Source organism: Tachyglossus aculeatus, chromosome 3 (genome assembly GCF_015852505.1).
Source record: "Tachyglossus aculeatus isolate mTacAcu1 chromosome 3, mTacAcu1.pri, whole genome shotgun sequence".
NCBI classification, from domain to species: Eukaryota; Metazoa; Chordata; class Mammalia; order Monotremata; family Tachyglossidae; genus Tachyglossus; species Tachyglossus aculeatus.
In genome coordinates, this window is record NC_052068.1 from 65,564,659 (window position 1) to 65,591,165 (window position 26,507).

The 26,507-nt window shown below is 50.4% G+C and overlaps 1 protein-coding gene across 2 annotated transcripts in view; it reads right to left on the minus strand.

Moving 5' to 3' along the window:
* SPOCK2 (SPARC (osteonectin), cwcv and kazal like domains proteoglycan 2) overlaps positions 1–25,508 on the minus strand; it is a 32,623-nt gene extending 7,115 nt beyond the window's left edge. Inside the window, exons 1-4 of one of the 2 annotated variants that reach the window (XM_038744007.1) lie at positions 25,233–25,508; positions 2,835–2,843; positions 2,560–2,605; positions 1,120–1,234 (exon numbers count right to left, since the gene is read on the minus strand). In XM_038744007.1, the coding sequence (XP_038599935.1) occupies positions 1,120–1,234; positions 2,560–2,605; positions 2,835–2,843; positions 25,233–25,421 (359 nt within the window). In that variant the 5' untranslated portion in view covers positions 25,422–25,508. The remainder of the gene's footprint in view (positions 1–1,119; positions 1,235–2,559; positions 2,606–2,834; positions 2,844–25,232) is intronic. The other variant, XM_038744009.1, reaches the window with a different exon arrangement.
* Positions 25,509–26,507: the final 999 nt, after the last annotated feature.

Sequence of the window (26,507 nt, forward strand, 5' to 3'; positions counted from 1 at the left end):
GGAGGAAACAGGCTTTAGAAAAGCCGGCTGAGCCTTCTTTACCAAACCCCAAACTGCCTGCTTGTCTCCGTCCCTGCCCACCCCGCATCTCCCCTCCCTACCGCCTGCCCATTCCCCAGCCTTGCCCCCTGGGGGTATGTTCTGCTCAGAGAGTCCCAGCCAGCAGCCCTCCGATCAGGCCACCACCACCCCTGCCTTGAGCAGGACAGATGATTCTCACCTCCCCAGAGCTACCCAACAACAGCACCCCAGACAGCATTTTGGATGACCCACCTAGACAGTTCCATGAACCTCAGAGAGCATGGCTGACCCACCTGGGCATCCCCATGGGCCCCAGAGAGCATAGCTGACCCATCTGGTCATGCCCACGGACTCAGCCCCTGAGCCCTGGTGGATAATTTGGTGGGGAAGAGAGGGTAGCATGATGTGCACATGCTGACACATAATAATAATAATAATAATAATAATAATAATGGCATTTGTTAAGTGCTTACTGTGTGCAAAGCACTGTTCTAAGCACTGGGGGGGATACAAGGTGATCAGGTTGTCCCATGTGCAGCTCACAGTCTTAATCCCCATTTTACAGATGAGGTAACTGAGGCTCAGAGAAGTCAAGTGACTTGCCCAAAGTCACACAGCTGACAAGTGGTGGAGCTGGGATTAGAACCCGTGACTTCTGACTCCCAAGCCCGGGCTCTTTCCACTGAGCCACGCTGCTTCCCCTACTGTAATTCATTTTACTGTCTGTCTCCTCCCCCTAGATTGTACACTGCTGGAGGGCAGGTATCATATCTACAAACTCTATTGTATTGTACCCTCCCATATGCTTAGCTGGTGCTCTGCACACTGTAAGCATTCAATAACTACCATTGATTGACTGACTCAGACCTCGGTGCCCAGGAGGCCGGGGAATAGAAACCCTTTCCATAGCTCCTTAGTTGAGCTGATGGGACCAACTGGTCAACCTGTCTCTCGTCACCAGCTGGATCTCCGTGTCTGGCCCTAGCTAGAGGTGAGAGGCGAGACAACTAGAAGAGAAGGACAAACCTACTCCTTTGGCTCTGCCCCAGGGAGGGGCAGATGGCCAGGAGCAGGGGTGACCCCTTGACTCCCCCTCACCTGTGCTCCAGCTTCTTGCGGCTGATACACATGGCTCTCTGGTAGCCCTGAGCGATGCAGACCTTGTGCCGGCTGCACTTCACGTTCTGGCAGGGGTCTTTGGTAGTGTCCAGAGCTGCAGGTGGAGAGAAGGGTCAGAGGATGGGAGAAGTCAACAATAATAATTGTGGTATTTGTTAAGTGCTTACTATTTGCCAGGCACTGTACTAAGCACTGAGGTGGATACAAGCAAATTGGGTTGGACGCAGTCCCCATCCTACATGGGGCTCACAGTCTCAATCCCCATTTTACAGATAAGGGAACTGAGGCCCACAGATGTGAAGTGACTTGTCCAAGGTCACCCAACAGACAAGTGGCAGAGCTGGGATTAGAACCCATCGCCTTCTGCCTCCCAAGCCCATTTTCTATCCACTACTCCATGCTGCTGCTCTATAGCAGCAGCAGCTGGGAACTACCAGAACTCTGAGATAAATGGAGAAGCAGCGTGGCTCAGTGGAAAAGAGCCCGGGTTTTGGAGTCAGAGGTCATGGGTTCAAATCCCGGCTCTGCCAATTGTCAGCTGTGTGACTTTGGCCAAGTCACTTCACTTCTCTGGGCCTCAGTTCCCTCATCTGTAAAATGGGGATTAAGACTGTGAGCCCCCTCGTGGGACAACCTGATCACCTTGTAACCTCCCCAGCACTTGGAACAGTGCTTTGCACATAGTAAGCGCTTAATAAATGCCATTATTATTATTATTATTATTATTATCTTCCTCCTCTTCCTGAGAAACACAAGAGGCTGCAGGTGGCCCCCAGTGATCAGAGTTCCTGTAGGTCAGCAGACCAGCCTCTCCTTGCCCTGTCTCTCCTTCGAGAGAAATCTGGGATCAGGGACCGGAGCCCCATCTCAGCACATCATCCCACCCCAGTGCTTGACCATGGTTAAAACAGCAGTGGGTTGGCCTGGGTCTACATCCAATGTGCAGTTTAAGGCAGGGAAATGGTTCACCCCCAGGCCCAGACCTGACCCTACTAGTGAGTGCAGAGATTTCAGGTCCTCCTTTAAAGAACTGGGACAGGGTTCTTCCCTGTCCTACCCCACTCCAAATGCTGCCATGGCCAGTGGCTGAACAACCTGACTTTTGAAACTGGGACCTTCCTTTCTCCTGGTGCCAAATGAATGCATGGAGGAGGAGGAGGAGGAGGAGGATGAAGCACGATTTAGAATCTCAACTGTTTCTGGCTTGTATAGTTCCAAAGCAGAGGTGGCCCCAGACCCCAGGGGACTCTTCAAGCCCAGAACCCTCTGCACCGAGGCTCCGGTTGGGCCTACCCATCCCCAACTGAGCAAGCAGGACTGAGAGACCCCCTTCTTCTCACCCAGGACCTTGAATCGCCCCTCTCTCCCACCTCATTTCCTCTGGTCCAGGTCCCTGACACCCCCTTCCAGCAATGTTACCTTCATCTCCTTGCTGGTTATCTTCCCAACTCTTGATGTAGTCATCCTGCATGGGGATATACAGAGGAAGGAGAGGCAGCTGGGCAAGGGAAAGGATCAGATTCCCCCAAAATAGACCTTCGTGTACCCCCGCCCAACTCCGCCTGCTCTCTGGCCACGGCATCCCTCGAGCCCTCAGCTTAACTGGTGATGGGGCGGGGTGGGGGGGAGTTGAAGAAGGGGTGGGAGCCAACGTTGCTCAGGGGAACAAGGAACACCTGAGAAGCCATACTCACCTCCACCTCCTAGAGTATCCCGATACCAGGCCGGAGCGGGGTGGAGCAGGTCAAAAGAACAAGAGACATAGGAGATCAGATCGTGAAGCTGTTGAATTAAGCCTGACCCTGGGCAGCATCTTAACTGTGCCCTTTCCATGCCCCAGAGGAGTTCATTCATTCATTCATTCATTCATTCTATCATATTTATTGAGCACGTACTGTGTGCAAAGCACTGTACTAAGCGCTTGGGAAGTACAAATCAGCAACAGATAGAGCTGGTCCCCACCCAACAACGGGCTCACAGTCTAGAAGGAGTTGTCCCAAGACAAATATTCAGCTAGGTAGGGGAGAGCTGGGGAAGCTTGGAGGCCTACCAATGGGTGGAGAGAGGGAGGGAGGGAGGGAAGATAACTGCAGGAAGAAAGGCAGCAAGGATCTTTAGGGGACATAGGGCTGGGGGCTACAAACGGGGGTCCCAGGCCAGGGCTCAGGCTTACAAGTTATGACATCGCTTTTGTCATTTTTCTTTCATGGTATTTAAGTGCTTACCTTGTGCCAGGCACATTGTACTAAATATTAGGGTAGCTACAAGCTAATCAGGTTGGATGCTGTCTATGTCCTATGTGGGGCTCACAGTCTTAATCCCCATTTTACAGAAGAGGTAATTGAGGCACTGAGAAGTGAAGCGACTTGCTCAAGGTCACACAGCAGGCAAGTGGAATTTCCCTGTCAGGGGCTGCTGTGCTAGGTTCCGTTACAGCAGGAAGGGCTCTGCCCCAGATCACAATACCCTACAGAACAAGAATCATTCCACCTCATCCAATTCAGACAAACTGCCCTTCTTTTCCTCCTTCTCTCCCACAAGCTGAGACATCAACTAGTCCTTCGGGGCTGAGGAAGGGGCTGAGATGAATGCTACAGTTCTCCTGTTCAGCTCCTGTGCACCCCTGGGGTGTCTCCCTTTTGGGCTGCCCCTACTCTCCCTTTCAATCAATCAATCAATCAATCAATCGTATTTATTGAGCACTTACTATGTGCAGAGCACTGTACTAAGCGCTTGGGAAGTACAAATTGGCAACACATAGAGACAGTCCCTACCCAACAGTGGGCTCACAGTCTAAAAGGGGGAGACAGAGAACAGAACCAAACATACCAACAAAATAAAATAAATAGGATAGAAATGTACAAGTAAAATAAATAAATAAATAAATAAATAAATAGAGTAATAAATATGTACAACCATATATACATATATACGGGTGCTGTGGGGAAGGGAAGGAGGTAAGATGGGGGGATGGAGAGGGGGACGAGGGGGAGAGGAAGGAAGGGGCTCAGTCTGGGAAGGCCTCCTGGAGGAGGTGAGCTCTCAGCAGGGCCTTGAAGGGAGGAAGAGAGCTAGCTTGGCGGAGGGGCAGAGGGAGGGCATTCCAGGCCCGGGGGATGACGTGGGCCGGGGGTCGACGGCGGGACAGGCGAGAACGAGGTACAGTGAGGAGATTAGTGGTAGAGGAGCGGAGGTTGCGGGCTGGGCAGTAGAAGGAGAGAAGGGAGGTGAGGTAGGAGGGGGCGAGGTGATGGACAGCCTTGAAGCCCAGGGTGAGGAGTTTCTGCCTGATGCGCAGATTGATTGGTAGCCACTGGAGATTTTTGAGGAGGGGAGTGATATGCCCAGAGCGTTTCTGGACAAAGATAATCCGGGCAGCAGCATGAAGTATGGATTGAAGTGGAATCCCTTTCTCAGGGGCTCCCAAAGCTGGGGGCTTCTCAGTCAGTCAACTGTATTTATCGAGCACTTCTGTATGCAGAGCAATGTACTAGGTGCTTGGGAGAGTACACTAAAACAAAAAATAGACATATTCCCCACGTGCTGCCCCAATCCTTTGGGTGGGTCCTGTGGCAACCTGTTAGACAGAAGACCAGCCAGCCTGGTCCATTTCTTCGAGAACCATCTGGAGTCAGGAATCTGACTCTTCCCAGGAGGAGTGGGAAGATGCAGATACCCCCCTCCCCTTCCCTTTTCCGCTGACCCCCAGCTACCAGATGCCAAAACCCAGATGCTCTAAAAGACAGGAATGGGGAGGGCTAAGCTTTGCTGCTCAGGTCCCACGGCCCATGACCCTGCAGCTGTCTGAGGGCCAAGCTTCTGACCCTCCCCCTCCAGCCCCTCAAAGAAAGATCCCCCCCGCAACTACCCCAACTCCTTCCGTCCCCCTTCTCCATCCCAGCCGGCATCCTCCAGGATCTGAGCGGCATGCAGAAAATCAACAAACAGCTCCCAGTGAGCCTTCATTGTTGAGACCCAGGGCTCCCAGCCAACAGGGAAGTGGATTTCTCAGAGGCCGGAGGCTTACTGCATTGTGGTGCCAGCTGCCAGCTACTGCCTCTGGGCTGACCTCCAAGAGGGACTGGCAGAGCTGGCGGAGCTGGTGCAGTGGGTTGGGGGAGGGGGTTGGGGGTAGTCGGGTGAGACACCACCATCCTCCGGGCCCCATTGACAAGTGCCCGCTGGACAGGGTGGCAGTGGGCAGACTAGGGTTGCTTTGGGGGGTGGGCTTGGTGCCCAGCTCCCTTAGCGAGATGAACTGGTTCAAATGGCAGGTGGAAAGATGCCCAGATAGAAGGCTTCACTGCAGCAGGTGGGTTTCTGGACACCTGTCGGGGGTACCGGAGGTGAGGAACCCAGGCGGCAGAAGAGGCTCTCCCAGTGAAGGCCATGGTCAGCCCCTGCTCGGTCCAGAAAGAATCAAGCAATGCAAGGGCAATCAGCACCATGGCCAGGGCAGAGAGGGAGAGAGTGAAAGAGAGAGAGAGAGAGAGAGAGAGAGAGAGAGAGAGAGAGCGAGAAAGAGAGAGAGAGAGAGAGAGAGAGAATGTGTGTGTGTGTGTGTGTGTGTGTGTGTTGCAGGCACACTTTTTAATAGTATTTGTTAGGTGCTTACTATGTGTCAAGCACTGTTCTAAGCACTGGGGTAGATACTGTTCCAAGCCCTGGGGTAGATACAAGTTAATCAAACCAGATACAGTCAGTCCTGTCCCAAATTCATTCATTCAATCGTATTTATTGAGCGCTTACTGTGCACAGAGCACTGTACTAAGCGCTAGGGAAGTACAAGTTGGCAACATATAGAGACGGTCCCTACCCAACAGCGGGCTCACAGTCTAGAAGGGGGAGACAGACAACAAAACAAGACATATTAACAAAATAAAACAAATAGAATAAATATGTACAAATAAAATAGAGTAATAAATACGTACAAACATATATACATATATATAGGTGCTGTGGGGAGGGGAGGGAGGTAAGGTGGGGGGATGGGGAGGGGGAGGAGGGGGAGAGGAAGGAGGGGGCTCAGTGTGGGAAGACCTCTTGGAGGAGGTGAGCTCTCAGTAGGGCTTTGAAGGGAGGAAGAGAGATAGCTTCCCTGGGGGCGAGGCCCCGCCCCGAGACCTGCTGGGAAATGGGGGCTCACAGTATAAGTAGGAGGGAGAACAAGTTTTGATTTCCCATTTCACAGTTGAGGAAACTGGGGCACAGAGAAGTTAAGTGATTTGTCCAAGGTCACAAAGCAGACAAGCGGCAGAGCTGGGATTAGAGCTCAGGCCCTACATGTGTAAAGCACAAACACACAGCCTAAGAGCAAGAAGAACCTCTATTCAGCTACAAAGCAACCAGATCAGCCCCGTCCATGGTTTCACCCCCCCTTCCACCCCCCTGCACCCCATCTAGCCTTCCCTGGGCTCCCCTTGGTCAGAAAAGGGTAGAGGCTTAGGGAGGGGAGAGGCCCTGCTTGGAGCTCCCCTGAGAGAAGTAACAGAGAAGTAAGCTCGTTGTGGACAGGGAATGTGTCTGTTTATTGTTGTATTGTACTCTCCCAACACTTAGTGCAGTGTTCTGCACACAGTAAGTGCTCAATAAATATGACTGACTGAATGAATGAATGTGCAAGCAACAGACACCTCCAAGATCCCTTGGCGCCCCTGGTCTCCCAACCTGGGGAGAAACAGGAGCTACTAGATAAAGGAGGACAGAGTCAAGGATGCAGCAAGGCAGGAAGAGCAAAGACTTTGGCAAGGATAGAAGCCCCTCCTACTCTGGGGCTGAGGACCCTCCTACATCATAGTCCCCAGCCATGAAAAGCATTTAGGCCTAGTGGATAGAGCACGGACATGGGAGTCAGAAGGACCTGTGTTCTAATCCCGGCTACATCACTTGTCCGCTGTGTGACCTTGGAAAAGTCACTTAATTTCCCTGTGCTTCTGTTACCTCATCTGTAAAATGGGGATTAATATTAATAATAATAATAATAATAATGGCTTTTTTACTAAGTGCTTACTATGTGCAAAGCACTGTTCTAAGTGCTGGGGAGGTTACAAGGTGATCAGGTTGTCCCACGGGGGGCTCACAGTCTTAATCCCCATTTTACAGATGAGGTAACTGAGGACCAGAGAAGTTAAGGGACTCACCCAGAGTCACACAGCTGACAATAGGCAGAGCCGGGATTTGAACCCTTTTTATTACTCTATTTACTTATTATTACTCTATTTATTTATTTATCTTACTTGTACATATCTATTCTATTTACTTTATTTTGTTAATACGTTTGGTTTTGTTCTCCGTCTCCCCCTTCTAGACTGTGAGCCCACTGTTGGGTAGGGACCGTCTCTATATGTTGCCAACTTGTACTTCCCAAGCGCTTAGTACAGTGCTCTGCACACAGTAAGTGCTCAATAAATATGATTGATTGATTGATTGATTGACCTCTGGCTCCAAAGCCCGTGCTCTTTCCACTGCGCTACGCTGCTTCATTAACTGTGAGCTCCTTGTGAGACATGGACTGTGTCCAACGTGTTATGCTTATATCATCATCAATCGTATTTATTGAGCGCTTACTATGTGCAGAGAACTGTACTAAGCGCTTGGGAAGTACAAATTGGCAACATATCTACCCCAGAGCTTAGTTCAGTGCCTGGCACATAATAAGTGCTTAACCAAAAACAACAACAGCAGCCCTGGAGGACAGGTCAGGCCAGGCCAGGCATCTGGGCCTGCCTGGTCCACCAGGGCCTTGCTTGGGCAGAGCCCACAGGCTGTTCTGTGCCGCTCAGGGAGGGCAAGAGAAGGCTGACAATAGGGAAAGGGACAGGACCAGCCTGCCTTCTGCAGTTGCCAGAAGTAGGCAAGAGTGGGGATCCAAAAGACTGCCCACCTGGGCTCCATCCAGGGTCCGTCTCCTGCAAACAGAATGTGCCCACACCCAGCTCCTCTCTCTGTCCCTCCCCCCTGATCAGAGCCCGCCCAGCCCAGTCACACCGAGAGCATCTCCGTGCCCTCTCTCCTGGCTCTACCAGGCTCCCCAAGATTGGCCCCTCTGGCCTCACTTGTTTCTGCCCGAGGGGCTCCACGCTGGAGCCATGTTCCGAGGCACAGGACAGGGCATATGCCCAGTTCAGCTGAGCTCCTGGCAGCAGTGAACAATCTCAGCATTTGGTAACAGCAAGCAGCGCTGACTCTGAGCGCACTCTCTCTCTCTTTGTCTCTCTCTCTCTCTTTCACTCTTCTCAGCCAGAAGCTGAACGAAGCAAGCTCCCTGCTTCCCTGGCACTGGTTGGCCCCTGAGCCTTGTGCATAAGGCACCGGAAGCGCAGCTGATAGCTGCAGCTGCTCCTGGTACCTACCCAGTTCAAAGCCAGCGTGTTTCTCCACAACAAAAGCAAACAACTTTGGCAGGGACAGAGGGTTGTTTATTTTTTTTTTGCAGTATTCATTAAACGCTATGTCCCAGGCACTGTACTAAGTGCTGGGATAGACTCAAACTGGGATTGGGATGGGATGGGATGGGATCACAAACTGGGATGGGACACAAACTGGGATGGGACACAGTCTATGTCCCGTATGGAGCTCACAGTCTTAATTCCCATTTTACAGATGGGGTAATGGAGGCCTAGAGAAGTGAAATGACTTGCCCAAAGTCACACAGCAGACTAGTGGCAGAACTGGGATTAGAATACAGGTCCTTCTGACTCCTAGATCCAGGCTCTATCTATTAGAAGCATCATGGCATAGTGGATATACCACAAGTCTGGAAGTCAGAAAGATGTGGGTTCTAATCCTGGCTCTACCACTTGTCTGCTCTGTGGCCTTGGGCAAGTCACTTCACTTCTCTGTGCCTCAGTTACCTCATCTGTAAAATGGGGATTAAGACTGTGAGCCCCAAATGGGACAACCTGATTACCTTGTAGCCACCTGAGATCTTAGAACAGTGCTTGGCACATAGTAAGCACTTAATAAATACAATAACAATAATAATTATTAATAATAATAACAAATACAACAATTATTATTATTATTGTTAGGCCATGCAACTTCTCAGAGGGTCAGGGTTGGGGGAATATGTTCGAGGAAGCTGGGACTGAGGCAGGCCCACCCAGATTGGGGAGGTCCTCTGGCAGTAAATTGGTTATTCCTGGAGCTGCGGGGGTGGACTCGCCAGGTGTTTGGCTGCGGGCAAGAGGAGAAGGAAATACAGAACCCTGATAGCACCCTCTTTACCTGTGTCCTCATTCATGAAGTGTCCAATTTTTAGAGAGCAGAGAGGAGCTAATCAGGGTGCTTTAAGCTAAGGAAACACCATTCCCTGAAACCTTGGGGAAAAAAGGGGACCCTGTGAGGTGACTTCATCCCTTCCCCTGTCCTCATTCTGAAGACCTCCAGGCTCTCACTGAGCTCACTCCTCCCCTGTTTTGAGGGCATCAGCTGCTACCCTCACCTGTGCCTCTGGCCACGTGCACGAGGCTCAGGGAGAGGCCAGTGGCAACTTGCTTGGTTCAGCTCTTGGCTATGGGTTGTATGTTATAAATAATAATAATAATAATGGTACTTGTTAAGCACTTACTCTGTGCCAAGCACTGTTCTAAACCCTGGAATGGATACAAGCTAATCAGGTTGGACCCAGTCCCTGGGGCTCACAGTCTCAATCCCCATTTTCCAGATGAGGTAACTGACGCACAGAGAAGTGAAGTGACTTGCCCTGGTCACACAGCAGACAAGTGGCAGAGCTGGGATTAGAATTCATGACCTTCTGACTGCCAGGCCCAAACTCTAGCCACTCTGTGATGCTGGTTCTCAATCTTCAAATCTTCAAATGCCCTATCTGACTGGACCTTCACAATTTCTCAGAGTGGGGTGTACACTCCCAGGAGAACATGGGAGTCTCAGGTTGGATACAAACAGGGGCAGTGGATGCTTTTTCTCTCTCCAGAAGCTGTGCTCTGGCCCTGCCTGGCAGGAGGGATGAGGTGCCTGATTCCTGCTGTCTAAAAGCAGCATGGCCTAGGGGATGGATCACAGGGCTGGGAGAAAGAAGGACATGAGTTCTACTCCACCACTTGTTTGTTGCGTGACTTTAAGCAAGTCTCTTAACTTCCCTCTGCCTCGGCTACCTCATCTGTAAAATGGGGATTAAGATTATGAGCCCGATGTGGGAAATGGACTGTGTCCAACTTATAGCTTGTATCTACCCTGATGCTTAGTACAGTGCCTGGCACATAGTAAGTGCTTAACAAATTCCTTTTTAAAAAAAAATAGCACTGAAAGAAATCCTCTAGACTGTAAACTCATTGTGGGCATGGAAAGCTTCTGTTATATTGTACTCCCCCAAGTGCTTAGTACAGCAATCTGCCCACAGTAAGCACTCAAAAAATACAATTGAGAATGCTGAAATTGTGGCTCCTGTGGATTTTGAAGCAGCACTGCCTAGTGGATAGAGCACGGGCTTGGGAGTCAGAAGGACCTGTGTTTTAATCCTGGCTCCTCTACTTATCTGCTGTCACTTGGGCAAGTCACTTCTCTGTGCCTCAGTTTACTTCATCTGTAAAATGGAGATTAAAACTGTGAGCTCCATGTGAGACAGGGACTGTGTCCAACCTGATTAGCTCATATATACCCCAGTGCTTAGAACAGTACTTAACACATAGTGCTTAATATTATTATTATTATTCTTATTCATTCATTCAATCATATTTATTGAGCACTTACTGTGTGCAGAGCACTGTACTAAGCGCTTGGGAAGTACAAGTCGACAACATATAGAGACGGTCCCTACTCATTATCTGTACCGCCTGAACCCCTAGAGTTCGGCTAATGAAGGCCCCCAAGAGGGGCCTCAATTTTCTCTCTTGTGAGGTTTTTGGAGGCAGGAGAAAGTGGGACAGAGCTCTTCCCTGCTATCCCAAAGGAGCTACAAGAGATGCCACTAAATGGACCTTAGAGAGTTACCCCAGGTCCCCACCCACCCTCACCACTCTCAGATTTGGGGTGGCCAAGCCCCAGAAACTCCCTGCTCTGAATAGAGGCCACTTGGCCCCAGGCCTAAACCCCCACCCAAGTTTCCCAAGTGGAAGAGGTCCTCCTGGGGAAAAGAGGGAGAAGCAACTGGGTGGAGGGAGCAGCGGAAGAAGTTAGGCCTGGGAGCAGATGATAATGGGGCCTCCGAGGGCTGGGAACAGACCTGGCAGTGCCAGGAGAGATGCTGTTTCTGTTTGAACTCTGATGGGCATTTTCTGGGAGGGACTTGGATGTGACAGCTGATTCCTTTACCTGGAAGGAGAAGGGAGAAAGAGAGGAGAGAGAGAGAGAGTGTGTGTGTGTGCTGTAGAGAGGTCTGGGGAGAGGGAAGGGAGAGAGGGTAAGTCCCTTAGGGCCAGAAGGAAGAGCTAGAAATCAACAAGGCAATCAGATAAGGGAGGAAAAAGGAGAGGGCAGGAACAATGACAAGAATGTCACTGCGCCACCAAAGTGCCAAGCAGAGAGGAGTGCTGCCAAGGGTTTTCATCTTTAAAATGAGGATTAAGTTTGTGAGCCCCATTGATTCATTCATTCAATTGTATTTATTGAGCGCTTACTGTGTGCAGAGCACTGTACTAAGCACTTGGGAAGTACAAGTTGGCAACATAAAGAGATGGTCCCTACCCAACAACGGGCTCACAGATGTGGGACAGAGACTGTGTCCAACCTGATTTTCTTGTATTTACCCCAGTGCTTAGTACAGTGCCGGTCACATAGTTAGTACTCAACAAATACTATTATTATTATTATTATTATTACTATTAATATTATTGTTATTATTATTATTAAGGGTGGTGACCTAGAGGCCTCATGTGGTGGTCCAGGAGGAGCGAAACAGTAGGAATGGCTGGAGAATCAAGATGTGGAATTGGCCCTGTGACCAACAGTAAAGAGGCAAGAAGTGGCTGCTGAGCTAGAAAGAACCATTTGGAGGGTAGAGGGAAGGGCGGACGGCCATCCCCTAAAATCCCCTTCTCTTCCGTGGTCTCAGCCGAGTCCCTGGTCAGGGCAGAGAGTCTGACATGGGGCTAAGGCTCCAGCAATCAATCAATTAGTACTATCCTAAGCACTTGGGAGAATACACTAACAGAGTTGGTAGACGTGTTCCCTGCCCACAGCAAGCTTACAGTCTAAAGGGAGAGAACAATATTAATACAAATAAATAATTTACAGATATGTGCATAAGTGCTGTGAGGCTGAGGAAGAGGTGAAAAAAGGGAGCAAATCCAAGTGGGAGGAAAATTCAGGAAAGGGATTCGACCCTTCTTCCTCTTCCCCAAAGTCACTAAGGCAATAACTTCCTTCTGGACCTGGAAGTCACTTGTCTGGCTATACAGTCTGTAAACAGAAATAAATTGTTCATTAGCGAGTGTGAATAACACCACCAGATTGTGTCTATTTATGTTGCCAAAGTGAGTTCATTAGCACTTGTGAGAAATGCCCAAACAACAGCCCCAGAGGGTGTTTGTTAAACCGGATTGTTGTTGTGTGGGTGGTGGGGGAGGAAGGTGGGAAACGAAGTGGTAGCTTTAACTCTTTCCAACTGATTTACATCAATCCAGAGGGGGATTCCAGGATTCCTTTGATCTCTAAGCACCCTGAGTCTCCAAGCCCCTGTGGGTCTGCATTGATGGTGGAGGCAGCAAGGAAACTGGCAGTCAGATTCTGTTCCTCAGCTCCCGTTAGAAGAGGGTCCCCCTCCATCTTGTTGGCAAAGGCAGCAGTCACCCTAATCAGACTCCCCTCCCAACACTGTACACCCATCCCTGCCTCCCAAGGGTGACTTTCACCTGCCCATCAAGTCCTACAGTGCCCCTCGGCTCACAGCCTTTGAAGCCAAGCCCACCTCTGGTTTTGATCTCTGCAGCAATATTGTGTTGCCCTGGTAACACAGTTCCCTGCTGTCAACTGACTGCCTGGGGCTGTGGCCCGGGAGGTGGGGGTCGGGGTGGAGGGAGGGAGCACAGGCTGGTATTGAGGGAGGAAGCCAGGAGCAAATTCGAGTGTTTAAATTAGGGTGTTCAAATGCCCTATTCACTCCATTTCCCAGAGTCCCACCCCGACTGCTCAATTTAAAACTCTATCTTCCAGTCTGCACCATTAAATCTTACCCAGCTCCATCTCCCCCTGGGGAAACCCCTGGGCTTGACTTTCTGTTGATTGTGAAGAGTTGAGGCGGGAGGGAGATGGAGTGTGGTGCCCCTCTGTCTGGGGACTTTTCCCTGCCCTCCCAGCCTCCCCTAAGACCTCCCAGCAGAACCACGGGTGCCCCACTCGGGAATCTCCAGACTGGAATGTCCTCCCTCCTCAAATCTGCCAGACAATTACTCTCCCCCGCTTCAAAACCTTACTGAAGGCTCAGCTCCTCCAAGAGGTCTTCCCAGACTAAGCCTCACTTTTCCTCATCTCCCACTCCCTTTAGCATTGCCCTGGCTTGCTCCCTTGGCTCTTCCCCACTTTCGCCACCCCACAGCTCTTATGAATATATCTGTCATTTTATTTATTTATATTGATGCCTACTTGTATTGATGCCTGTCTTCCCCCCACTCCCCCACCAGACTGTGATCTCGTTGTGGGCAGGGATTGTCTCTCTTTATTGCTGTTTTCCCAAGCACTTAGTAGTGCTCTGCACACAGTAAGTGCTTAATAAATATGATTGAATGAATGAATGGATGGATGGATAGGTTCTGTCCAGCACAGAGGGCTTGATCTGCTGAGGGAATGGGGAAGGGGAGGGTCAACCCGCTGACACCCAAGCCAGAGAAGAGAAGGGAAAGGAGATGAAGTGGAGGATGACCTCTGACCCCTCCTTGGATTTGGGGGAGGGGGAGAAACTGTTATCTCCCTCACCACCCCTGCCGGGAGGTGGACTGAGGAAAGAAGGGGGTGGTGGGCAGTCAATGTTTGCTCCCCTCTTAGGGAGGGAGTGGGAGAGGGATGTCTGGAATTCAGGCCAGGACTTTTCCCTTTGCCCTGCCTATGGGAGGAATCTCCTTCTGGGCCAGGAATGTGCTTATCAGGCCCTCAGTTGCCAAGATTGCAGGGTGTCCCATGCCCACTGCATCCATTTCTCCTGGGCTCCAAAGCTTGTGATGTGAGAGAGGCTGGCTTCCTCCCCAGTTCAATTCACTCCCAGGGCTCTTGTGGTCGATCCCAGAGCCCCCTGGGCCCCAAGCAGAGGCAGGTAGTGGGGTGAGAGTTGTATCGCACCAACACCCCACACTGAAGGATCCCATCCTCCAGGCAGAAGCAGGTGGGGAAAGGGGGGCTGAGGGCTGCATCCCACCAAAGCCCCGCACGGAAATCCCCTCCTCCAGGCAGAGTCTCCCTCCACTCTGTCCACCCCAAACTTGGTTTCCTGGGCACCGGCCCCATGACTCATGGGTGTGTCTAGGGAACCTGTGCCCCCCCTGCCCTCCTCCTCCCTGCCTTTGGCTGCCAAGCCCGCCAGGAATAAACTGGAAAGATGAAGTGGTTTCCAAGCTGCACCTGAGCTCATTTGCTGGCTGCATCCATTCCCTTGCCCACAGGGACCAGAGCCTGTACCTTTTCAAAGAGCAACAGCTGCCTTCTGCAGCTGCATGAGGCAAACAGCTGGACTGCAAGCTCACTGTGGGCAGGGACTGTGTCTGTTTACTGCTGTACTGTACTCTCCAAGTGCTTAGTACAGTGGTGTGCACACAGTAAGCGCTCAATAAATACCATTGACTGAATGATTCAAGGCCCTACTGAGAGCTCACCTCCTCCAGGAGGCCTTCCCAGACTGAGCCCCATCCTTCCTCCTCCCTCCTCCTCCTCTCCATCCCCCCCACCTTACCTCCTTCCCCTCCCCACAGCACCTGTATATATGTATATATGTTTGTACGTATTTATTACTCTATTTATTTATTTTACTTGTACATATCTATTCTATTTATTTTATTTTAATATGTTTTGTTTATTTGTCTGTCTCCCCCTTCTAGACTGTAAGTCCACTGTTGGGTAGGGACCGTCTCTATATGTTGCCAACTTGTACTTCCCAGATGCAGGGCTCTGCCCACACCCTTCCCTGGCTCAAGGGCAGAAATACTCGAAGGCCAAATTTCCCAAGTCTGGAGGGCAAGCTCCAGCTCCAACCCCAAACCCGGGCAAAAAATGCATGGTCAGCTCTCAGACCTTAGTCCAAATTCATACTTACTCCTGGGTGCTCCCAGGTATTAATCCCCCTGCCAGGCTGGGGGATTCATTTATTCTATATTTATTGAGTGCTTACTGTGGGCAAAGCACTGTACTAAGCACTTGAGAGGGTACAGTATAACAATGAAAGTCTCTGCCCACAGTGAGCTCACAGTCTAGAGGGGAGACAGACAACAATATAAATTACAGATATGTCCATATGTGCCGTGGGTGGAAGGCAGAAATGAAGGAAGGAAGCAAGTCAGGGCAATGCTGAAGGGAGTCGGAGAAGAGGAAAGGAGGGTTTAGTCAGGGAAGGCCTCCTGGAGGAGATGTGCCTTCAATAAGACTTTGCCCACACAGTCTCTGATACAGCACCGTTTTCCTAATAATAATAATTGTAGTATTTGTTAAGCACTTACTACGTGCCAATCACTGTACTAAGCCCTGGAGTAGATGCAAGAGACTCAGATCCCACATTCTAAGTAGGACAGAGGACAGGCATCGACTCTCCATTTTAAAGATGAGGGAATTGATCGATCAATCAGTGGAATCTATTGAGCACTTACTATGCGCAGAGCACTGCACTAAGCACTTGGGAGGGTACAATGTAACAGAATTGGTAGACATGTTCCCTGTCCACAGTGAGCTTACAGTCTAGAGAAGGAGACAGACATTCATTCATTCAATTGTATTTATTGAGTGCTTACTGTGTGCAGAGCACTGTACTAAGCGCTTGGGAAGTACAAGTTGGCAACGTATAGAGACGGTTCCTACCCAACAGCGGGCTCACAGTTTAGAAGGGGGAGACAGACAACAAAACAAAACATATTAACAAGATAAAAAAAATAGAATAAATATGTACAAATAAAATACATAAATAGAGTAATAAATATGTACAAACATATATACATATATACTGGTGCTGTGGGGAGGGGAAGGAGGTAAGGCTGGGGGGATGGGGAGGGGGAGGTGGGGGAGAGGAAGGAGGGGGCTCAGTCTGGGAAGGCATCCTGGAGGAGGTGAGCTCTCAGTAGGGGTGAGACATTAGCTGAGGAAAAGAGAAGTGACTTTCCCAAGGTCACACTGCAGGGAAGTGGTCTTGGGAAGTACTCAGGGCACAGTAGATGACTCCTCTCAGCTTCTCCCTCCCTGATGACTCCATTTAGCAAAGACTGAGCTTGACCAGGGGAACAGTTAGCTCAAGACTGTGAGTCCACTGTTGGGTAGGGACCGTCTCTATATGTTGCCAACTTGTACTTCCCAAGCACTTAGTACAGTGCTGTGCACACAGTAAACACGCAATAAATACAATTGAATGAATGAATGAAAAGTCCATCTCAGCCTCAGGTGAGGTGGGGCTAGCTTCAAATTTCCAAGGCAAAAAGAGCAGCTCCATTCCCTGCCTCCCTGTGTGGGTCTATTACCACTCAATCAATCATATTTATTGCCCACACACAGTACTGTGTCCCGAGTACTGTACCAAATGCTAGGGAGAGTACAATATAACAGTTAGTAAACGTATGTCTAGTCTACCATTCCTGGAAGGGCAGAGCATTTCATGACTCCTGGTCAGGAGCATTTCAGTATCACCGTCACCAACAGGTACTAAGCATCTACTGTGCCCTGAGCTATGTACTGAGCCCCTTGCTGTGGGCAGATACTTGATGCTTAATGTATGCAAAACACTGCACCGTGGGCAGAGCATTGTACTGAGCCCCTAGGGTGTGCAGGACATTGTCCCAGGAACCTGCTGTGTGCAAAAGCACTGCACTGAATGTCTATTAAATAAAGAGAACTGTTCTAAGCCTCTACTCTGTTTAGAGCACTGTTTCAAGTCCCTGCTCTGTTCAGAGCACTGTTCTGAGAACAAATCCACTGTGAGCAGGACACTTCTCTGAGCACTTCCTGAGTTCTGGGCACCATTTTTAGCACCATTCATTCATTCATTGTCGTACTTATTGAGCGCTTACTGTGTGCAGAGCACTGTACTAAGCACTTAGGAAGTACAAGTCGGCAACATATAGAGACGGTTCCTACCCAACAACGGGTTCACAGTCTAGAAGGGGGAGACAGACAACAAAACAAAACATGTAGACAGGTGTGAAAATCGTCAGCACCAAATGTATGCATTGCATCAGACTTTGAGGGAACATACAAAAATAGTAATAGATGCCTAGATGCCAACCGGAGGGGCAGGAGACAGATATTGGTAAACATATATTGGTAAGAAGCAGTATGGCCTTGTGGATAGAGCATGGGGCTGAGAGTCAGAGGAGCTGCCACTTGCCTGCTGTTTGACCTTGGGCAGGTCACTTAACTTCTCTGTTCCTCAGTTCCCTCATCTGTAAGATGGGATAATAATAATAATGATGGCATTTGTTCAGCGCTTACTATGTGCAAAGCACTGTTCTAAGCACTGGGGAGGATACAAGGTGATCAGGTTGTCCCATATGAGGCTCACCATCTTAATCCCCATTTTAAGGATGAGGGAACTGAGGCACAGAGAAGCTAAGTGACTTGCCCAAAGTCACACAGCTGACAAGTGGCAGAGCTGGGATTAGAACCCATGGCCTCTGACTCTCAAGCCCATGCTAAAGACTGTGAGCCCCATGTAGGACAGGGACTTTGTCCGACCTAATTAGCTTGTATCTACCCAGCGCTTAGAATAGTGCTTGATACATTGTAAGCACTTAACAAATACCATTATCATTATATTAATATTTATATTATAAATATAATAATAATAGAGTGAGAGTGTAGACATAAGTAAGACTTGCATGAAGAAATCAGTCAGACTGTGAGCCCACTGTTGGGTAGGGACTGTCTCTATATGTTGCCAACTTGTACTTCCCAAGCGCTTAGTACAGTGCTCTGCACACAGTAAGCGCTCAATAAATACGATTGATTGATTGATTGATAGTAAATAAACGGATAAATTTGTGAGTCCTGAGGTGACTGAGGGGAGGGATCTTATTTTCAAGGCTTCCAGCTGTCGGTAGTTGTTTTTCTGAGCCCTTCCACCCACTACTGCCCTAGCTATTTGGCCTGGCTCCATGCTTTACACAGTGCTCTGCACACAGTATGGGCTCAGTAAGCACCATCATCATCATCATCAATCGTATTTATTGAGCGCTTAATGTGTGCAGAGCACTGTACTGAGCGCTTGGGAAGTACAAGTTGGCAACATATAGAGACAGTCCCTACCCAACAGTGGGCTCACAGTCTAAAAGGGGGAGACAGAGAACAAAACCAAACATACTAACAAAATAAAATAAATAGAATAGATATGTACTGATGGATTGATTGACACCCAGTATCACTACCCCACCCTCTAACAAGACCGGAGGGCTTCTCAGCGGCGCAGAAAAGAGCCAAAATTCAGTCTTCGCGACCCATTAGATCAGCACATTTTTCTTGCACTTCCCATCCTCCTTGTCCCAACTAAAAGCCCCGCCTCCTCCTCCTCCATCTCACCCTCATGTTCAAAATGGAGAATCTGTTGGCCCTGACCCCTCTTCTTTCCAGCTGGTAGGCTAGTCACACTCTAGCAATGAGATAGAGAGAGGCAGGCGGTTGAGGGTTTTTTTGCGCCAGTCACCAAGGACGCCCACATCTCCTCCCCCTGATTGTGTACTGGGGCCCTGAGTCATGGCATCTCTTGGGGCACAGGTGAGAAAGAGCCCAAATCAGCTGTTGGAGGGGCTTAGGTCATCTTTCCAGAATGAGCCACCCTGCCCATGGGGCCTGGCCAGTCTAAGTGGCCATCCTGAGAGAACACAGTGGACCGACACTGGCCCTTTTCTAATAGCAGGCTGACACATTGCTTCCCCCCTCTTCCTCGGCCTTTATCCTTGGAGTTTGATCCTCGGCCCCGCAAGGAGCAGAGCACATAAGGAGCCAAAGAAAGGACGTTTGGGCTCTGTCCAGCCCTCACCTGCACCCCTAGAACAGAGTCCCACGGGCTTCACTCTCTAATGAACCTCATTTATGGAGCCTCCACTCTAACCCAGCTATTCACAGAACTCTCCTCAGCCAATCTCGAGCCTGTCTAGCCCACACTGCCGCTCTTCGACCTCTCGGCTTGGAATATTCAGGGTGGAGATAAAAATCAAATAAATAAACTATGGCATTTGTTATTAATATTAATAAAATAATAATAATTGTGGTATTTGTTAAGTGCTTACTATACTGAGCCCAGACTGAGCCCCCTTTTTCCTCTTCTCCTCCCCATCCCCCCGCCCTACCTCCTTCCCCTCCCCACAGCACCTGTATATATTGTACAGATTTATCACTCTATTTATTTTACTTGTATATATTTACTGTTTATTTTGTTAATGATGTGCATACAGTTTTAATTCTATTTGTTCTGACGATTTTGACACCTATCTACATGTTTTGTTTTGTTGTCTGTCTCCCCCTTCTAGACTGTTAGCTCATTGTTGGGTAGGGACCGTCTCTATATGTTGCCGACTTGTACTTCCCAAGCGCTTAATACAGTGCTCTGCACAGAGTAAGCACTCAATAAATATGATTGAATGAATGAATGAATATGTGAGGTATTGTACTAAGCACTGGGGTAGATACAAGGTAACTGGGTTGGACACAATCTCTTTCTCACATGGGACTCATAGTATTAATCCCCATCTTACAGATGAGGTAATTGAAACACAGAGAAGTGAAGTGACTTCCCAAGGTTACAGAGCAGACAAGTGGCAGAGCTGAAATGAGAACCCAGGTCCTTCTGACTCCCGAGTGTCAAGCACTCTATTAAGCCTCCCTTCAAGGCCCTACTGAGAGCTCACCTCCTCCAGGAGGCCTTCCCAGACTGAGCCCCTTCCTTCCTCTCCCCCTCGTCCCCCTCTCCATCCCCCCATCTTACCTCCTTCCCTTCCCCACAGCACCTGTATATATGTATATGTTTGTACATATTTATTACTCTATTTATTGATTTATTTATTTTACTTGTACATATCTATTCTATTTATTTTATTTTGTTAGTATGTTTGGTTTTGTTCTCTGTCTCCCCCTTTTAGACTGTGAGCCCACTGTCTCTATATGTTGCCAACTTGTACTTCCCAAGTGCTTAGTACAGTGTTCTGCACACAGTAAGCGCTCAAATATGATTGATGATGATGACTCATAGTCTTAATCCCTATCTTACAGATGAGGTAATTGAAACACAGAGAAGTGAAGTGACTTCCCAAGGTTACAGAGCAGACAAGTGGCAGAGCTGAAATGAGAACCCAGGTCCTTCTGACTCCCGAGTGTCAAGCACTCTATTAAGCTTTGGGGTAGTTGCAAGATCATCAGGTCTCACATGAGGCTCACAGCCTAGTAGGAGGGAGAACAGGTATTGAATCCCCATGTTGCAGATGGGGGGGACTGAGGCACAGAGAAGGTAAGTGACTAGCCCAAGGTCACAAAGCAGGTAAGTGGTAGAGCAGAGATTAGAACCCAGGTCCCGTGCTCCTTCTGCTAGGCTACGCCACTTCTCCAAATTCAATCCAGGCTGAGGGGCCATCAGGGAACACTGCTCAGAGTGGACCAGGTAGCCGCCTGGGCCAGGACAGAGGCCGGCAGTTTCTCTCGAAGTTTCTCTCCTCATCTCCTTGAGCATTACATTCACCTTCAAGTATGCCTGCCCACTAAGGAAGAGTCACTTCCCCACCCTTCCTCTGCCATTGGAGGGGATAGGGTCTCACCAGATGATCCATCTTCCTGGGGCCCAGGAAGAAGGAGGCAGCTAGGTGGTCTGCCAACTCTCTGCTCCCCTCCCACTTCCAAATTGTAGGAATCTCCACCCCACCCATCATGCTGGACACCCACCCCCCTCCCCTCGAGCTACTTCTCTGCCCTTCCCCAGTGTGGCCTAGTGGAAAGAGCCCAGCCCTGGGAGTCAGAGAACCTGTCTCCTCCACTTACCTGCTGCGTGACCTTGGGCAAATCACTTCTTTGTGCCTCAATTCCTTCCTCTTCAAAATGGAGATTCAATACTTGTTCTCCTTCCTACTTAGATTGTGAGCCCCATGGAGGACCTGATTATCTTGTATTTACCCCAGCACTTAGTTCAGTGCTTAATAATGATAATAATAATGATAGTATTTGTTAAGCGCTTACTATGTGCCGAGCACTGTTCTAAGCGCTGGGATAGATGCAAGGTTATCAGATTGTCCCACGTGGGGCTCACAGTATTAATCCCCATTTTTCAGATGAGGTAACTGAAGCAGAGAAGTTAAGTGACTTGCTCAAAGTCACACAGCTGACAAGTGGCAGAGTTGGAATTAGAGCCCACGACCTCGGACTTCCAAGCCTGGGTTCTTTCCTCTAAGCCATATGGTGGGCACATAGGAAGTGCTCAACAAATATCCAATTATTTATCATTGTTATTATTATTATTATGGCCCAGACTGAGCCCTGGACACTTATGTAACAAACATACGACAGAGCTGAGGTCCACTTGATGATCAAACTCAGGCCCCTTCAAGGCAGAGTGAATTTCTCTCTCTCCCACAGCCAGGCAAATGTAAACAATGCAAAATAAAGGACTGAAAAGGGCTGACTCTTAAGAGCCACCCTGGAAAGTGGATTGCAGGGAAAGTGTGACATTTCAGCCCAACTCCTTGCTTTTGGGACCCATCCTGGTTCTCCAGGTTGGCGAAGAGTGAGATAAAGTGCCAGCGGCCTTCTGCTTTTCAGCAGAAATGTGCATTGGACAGTCCCTAGGGAAGGGATTTTCCTCCCCTCTCCCTCCTCCAGTTCTCTTTGCCAGAGCCTGTCACCCAGCAGGCTACAGGCTTTTAAAGGAACCTTTATGACACAAGAGAGCCCAAAGCTGCTCAGTTTTCAGAGCTGCCATTAGACTTAGGACATAGGGGATGGGAACTGATCTGGGGAGAAGGTGGAGGTGGCTGGAAGGAGAAGAGGAGAGGGGGAGCTCAGTCCCCGTCCCTCAGTGAGGGGAAAGGGAAAGATGGACGCTCATTATGGACAGGGAACATGTCTGCTAATTCTGTTGTATTGTGCCATCCCAAGTGCTTAGTATAGTGCTTTGTGTGGAGAAAGCGCTCAGCAAATATCATGGATTGTTTGATTGATTGATTGATGGAACTGTAAGAAGCATTTCAAGGAACACTGAGGCTCCTTCAGGCTGTCAGCCACCCTCTCTTCGAGGACCTGTAAGGTCAGGGAGCTAGTGAAGGAGGCACAGTGACTCGGCCTCTGGGTTATACCATTTCCCTCAGCCGCATCATGGCTCAGGCAGTTTGCTTCTGGGGTGGGAGATTGTACGGATATTGCCATAACAGGATTATGGAGTGGGATACGGATGGCCGACATTAATGGTTTTCGCGAGCCGGGTGCCTTTGCGGGACCGACCTTAAGGAAAGTAAATTGTAAAGGGCAAGACATGTATCCCCCGACAGCCTCCCCCTCCAGGAGCCCTGAGCTTCACGTACAGCTGTCAATCACTCCCACCACTGAACTCTGTCCAGCCTTTTTGTCTTTGCTCCCTTCCTGGAGGTGTGGATGATTATCGTAGGAATGAAATAGATGTGAAATCTCTGCCTTCTCCATATAACTCCTTGATATCACATCATGCTCGTGGGGGGTGGGGTGGGCAGAAGGGTGTTGTTGTGTCTGTGTGGATCTGAAACATATTTTAAACCCAGCCCCAGATGGGTATCATCTATTGAGGGGAGAAAAGGGATATTCAGTGGCTTCACGTTTGCTGCGTTTAATTGGTTCCAACCAGGAGGTTTGGTGGAATGAGTCAGGGAAAGCAGCCCTCCATCCTCTAAGAGTTCCTGGGCCTAAAGCTTGCCAGAGCCGCAGGGCAGGCAGGAGGGAGGGTGATTTCTTGTCTGTCCTCTCCCCAACCCCCCATGTCAGTAGGGTGGAATGACCTCTTTTCCTTTCCCCGAAGCCCCATCTCCAAGATGGGGCAAGTAGGCTTGGCTCCAGTCCCATCCCGCCCCACCCTGAGAGGAGGAAGGAGGTGGCACCGCGCTGATCAGCGCCTGCAATTTCCCCACTGATCTACAGGTGCCTATAAACAAAGTGCTGCATCAACACGGGCGCTGGAGCCCGGGCCTGAGCCCGCACAACTCTGCAGCCTCTTCCCCGCTCACTGCAAAGCCCTGAGCAAGGTTATGCTGTCCACTCCCGGCTCCACAGGACAGAGGGACCGAGCAACTGCTGATCCCCCGCCAAACCTACAGCCCCCAGACCCATGTGCTCTCCTTCCCTGCTGAGGTGGCATCTGGGAAATCAAGTGACTCCCGCTCCGTTCTACACTTGGACGTGGCCAGGGGCAAACCAGCCCCTAGCATTTGCCCTTCGTGGTTTCCCTTTTTGTTTCCTAGCCACCCTGCTTTGCCTTATGGCAGAGACCCACCTGACTACATGTTTTGTTTTGTTGTCTGTCTCCCCCTTCTAGACTGTGAGCCCATTGCTGGGTAGGGACCGTCTCTATATGGTGCCGACTTGTACTTCCCAAGTGCTTAGTACAGTGCTCTGCACACAGTAAGCGCTCAATAAATACGATGGAATGAATGAATGAATGACCCCAGGGGACTGAAATCCATCATTGCAAGGAGGGAGATTCCCATATCATTGCTCTGCTTCACCTTCTGGACCCCACCCACACACCCACCCAGGTCTGGACCCCTACAATACCCCCGGATAGTTTTTCTTGAGGTGATGGTGGGTTTTGAAGTCTTCTGAATCCCTTCCTCCTGCATAAAACTCCCTCCCTTCTCTCACCACCAACCCTATGTCAGGCCCATTGAACCCCCTCCCAGCCCCAGGAAGGCCAAGAAGAAACACCCATCTTCTGATAGAGGAGGAAGCCAGAGGGGAGGGCATCTTGCCAGCTAGTGCCCCACCCCAACCTTACCTCTCCAACACTTCTTCCTAATCCCTTCCTCACAGATGGATATTCAAGACTTTGCAGCTGGCCCCTTTGATGGGGTGGAGGGGGATGTACCCTTGGAAGGGGTGGAGAGGGGCTGCCCCTTGGATGGGTGAGGGGGGCTGATCCTTGGATGGGGTGGAGGGGGTCAAAAACACAGGTTAGGGGATTCCCATCGGTCCTGGAAGGAAGGGAAGGGAGCAACGTCAGGGAGGGAATTCAGGATGCCTCTCTGGCCTGATCGCAGCTCCTTTAAACCAAGAGAAAGCACTAGATCGTTTCCAAGGTGGCTCTTTTTTCTTTCCTTTTCCCTTCTATTTCTATCCAATCGAATGGGATGGAGCGGGGTTTGGTCCCTTGGATGGGGTGGGGGAAACTAGCCCCTTGGTGAGACGGGGCTCCCCCTTTTAGACTGTGAGCCCACTGTTGGGCAGGGACTGTCTCTATATGTTGCCAAATTGTACTTCCCAAGCGCTTAGTACAGTGCTCTGCACACAGTAAGCGCTCAATAAATACGATTGATGATGATGATGGGGGAGGGGGAGCTGACCCTTGGGGTGGGGGAAACTAGCCTCTTGAGTGGGATGGAGTGGGGGGCTGGTCCTTAAGATGGGGTGGGGGAAACTAGCCCCTTGGTGGGATGGGCTGGCACCTTAAATGGAGTGGGGGAAACTAGCCCCTTGGGTGGGATGGAGGGGGGGCTGGCCTCTTGGATGGGGTTAACTGTCACCCCGGGAGGCCCTTACTCGCCAGCAGCTCGGTGAGCTGGGGAGGGGTCTCCTAAATCCAAGGGGTGGGGAGAGGGTAGCAGGGCTCACCGGGGAGATGGGGGGAGAAGGGAAAGAAAGGGAGGGCAGTGTGCATTGTTTCTTCTCCCTGCCGAGGCAATTAGCTGCCCTCGGTCTGTCGCCCCCGGGGTTGGATCCCCAGGGCCCGCCCCCCGCCCGGGACCCCCTCTCCCCCTCCCCCCCCCCCCCCCACCCCCCATCCATCCAGGCCCACTCACATCTCGGAAGCGGTTCCAGTGCTTGATCTTGCCGCTGTACTGGGAGATGGACGCCAGCCACTGCTCGTCCTCCATGAAATTGCCGGGGGTCTCGCCTTCCTTGCCGCCCCCCTGGCCGTCCCCCTGGGCCGAGGCGGCGGCGCCCCCCAGCAGAAGCAGCACTAGCAGCCCGCAGCCCGGAGCGCTCATCTTGGATCGCCCCTGGGGCGGTGAGTTGTGTGGCTGTGTGTGCGACTGTGTATGTGTGCGAGAGAGAGGGAGGGAGAGAATGTATGGTGAGGGGATGGGAGAGGATGATTAAAAAAAAAAGGAAAGAATTCCTTCCCCTCCCACCCACCCCCTCCTCTGGCCAAGCACCCCCCTTTTGGCCAAACAGACGCTTCCCTTCTTCCTCCCGTCCTCTTCCTTCCCCGGTCTGCCTAGTGAAAGGGATGGACGGCAGAGCCCAGCTGAGAGATGCGCTTTCCTGGGAGAAACACACAAACACCCTTACACACACACACACCCACTCCCTCACACAAACACACACACACACACCCCAAAACCCTCCAATGCTGGAAGCAGAGAGGAGCGGGGGAGAAACAGGGGCTGCGCCAAAAGAGGCTGTCTCTGTAACTGTAGCATCAGCATCATGTTTGACATCATCATACCTGATAAGAGCGAGAGAGGGAGGAAGGGAGGCGAGATGGAGAGAGATGATAGAGATTGGGAGAAGAGATCGACAGAGAGGAAGAGAGAAGAAACTGAGGGAGAGAAAGAGAGTGAAGAAATAGTACAAGATGGGGTTTTAAAGTCAGCTGGCTGATCAGAGGCAAACTGCAGCAGCGGCAGTAGCAGTAACCGAAGCAATTAGCAGTAGCAGCACCTGGAAACAAGGGAATCAAAGCCCGGGAGGAGGGAAATATTGATGTCCCAATTCTGAGCCAGTCACCCACCCTGCCCAGGCCAGGATTTGGCCATCAGTACGTCCCCATGGGGTGGACACACTAGCCACTACCGAGAAGCTGAGCCCCATTCAGGGGCCTCCAGGGGAATTGGCGACAGGTTCTTCTGCCCTTCCTTTTCAGTTCCCCTATCTCCATTCACTTCAAACTCAGGAATCAAGAAGGGACCTAAAATAGGTTGGGGGTGGAGGGGCAGAACCCCACAGCTCTGACCTTTGGGGGACAGCTAGGCTCCCAGAGGATGTGTTGGAGGGCAGTGAATGAATCTAGCCAGGTAATTCCACTTGGATTCTAGACTGTGAGCCCATTGTTGGGTAGGGACTGTCTCCAT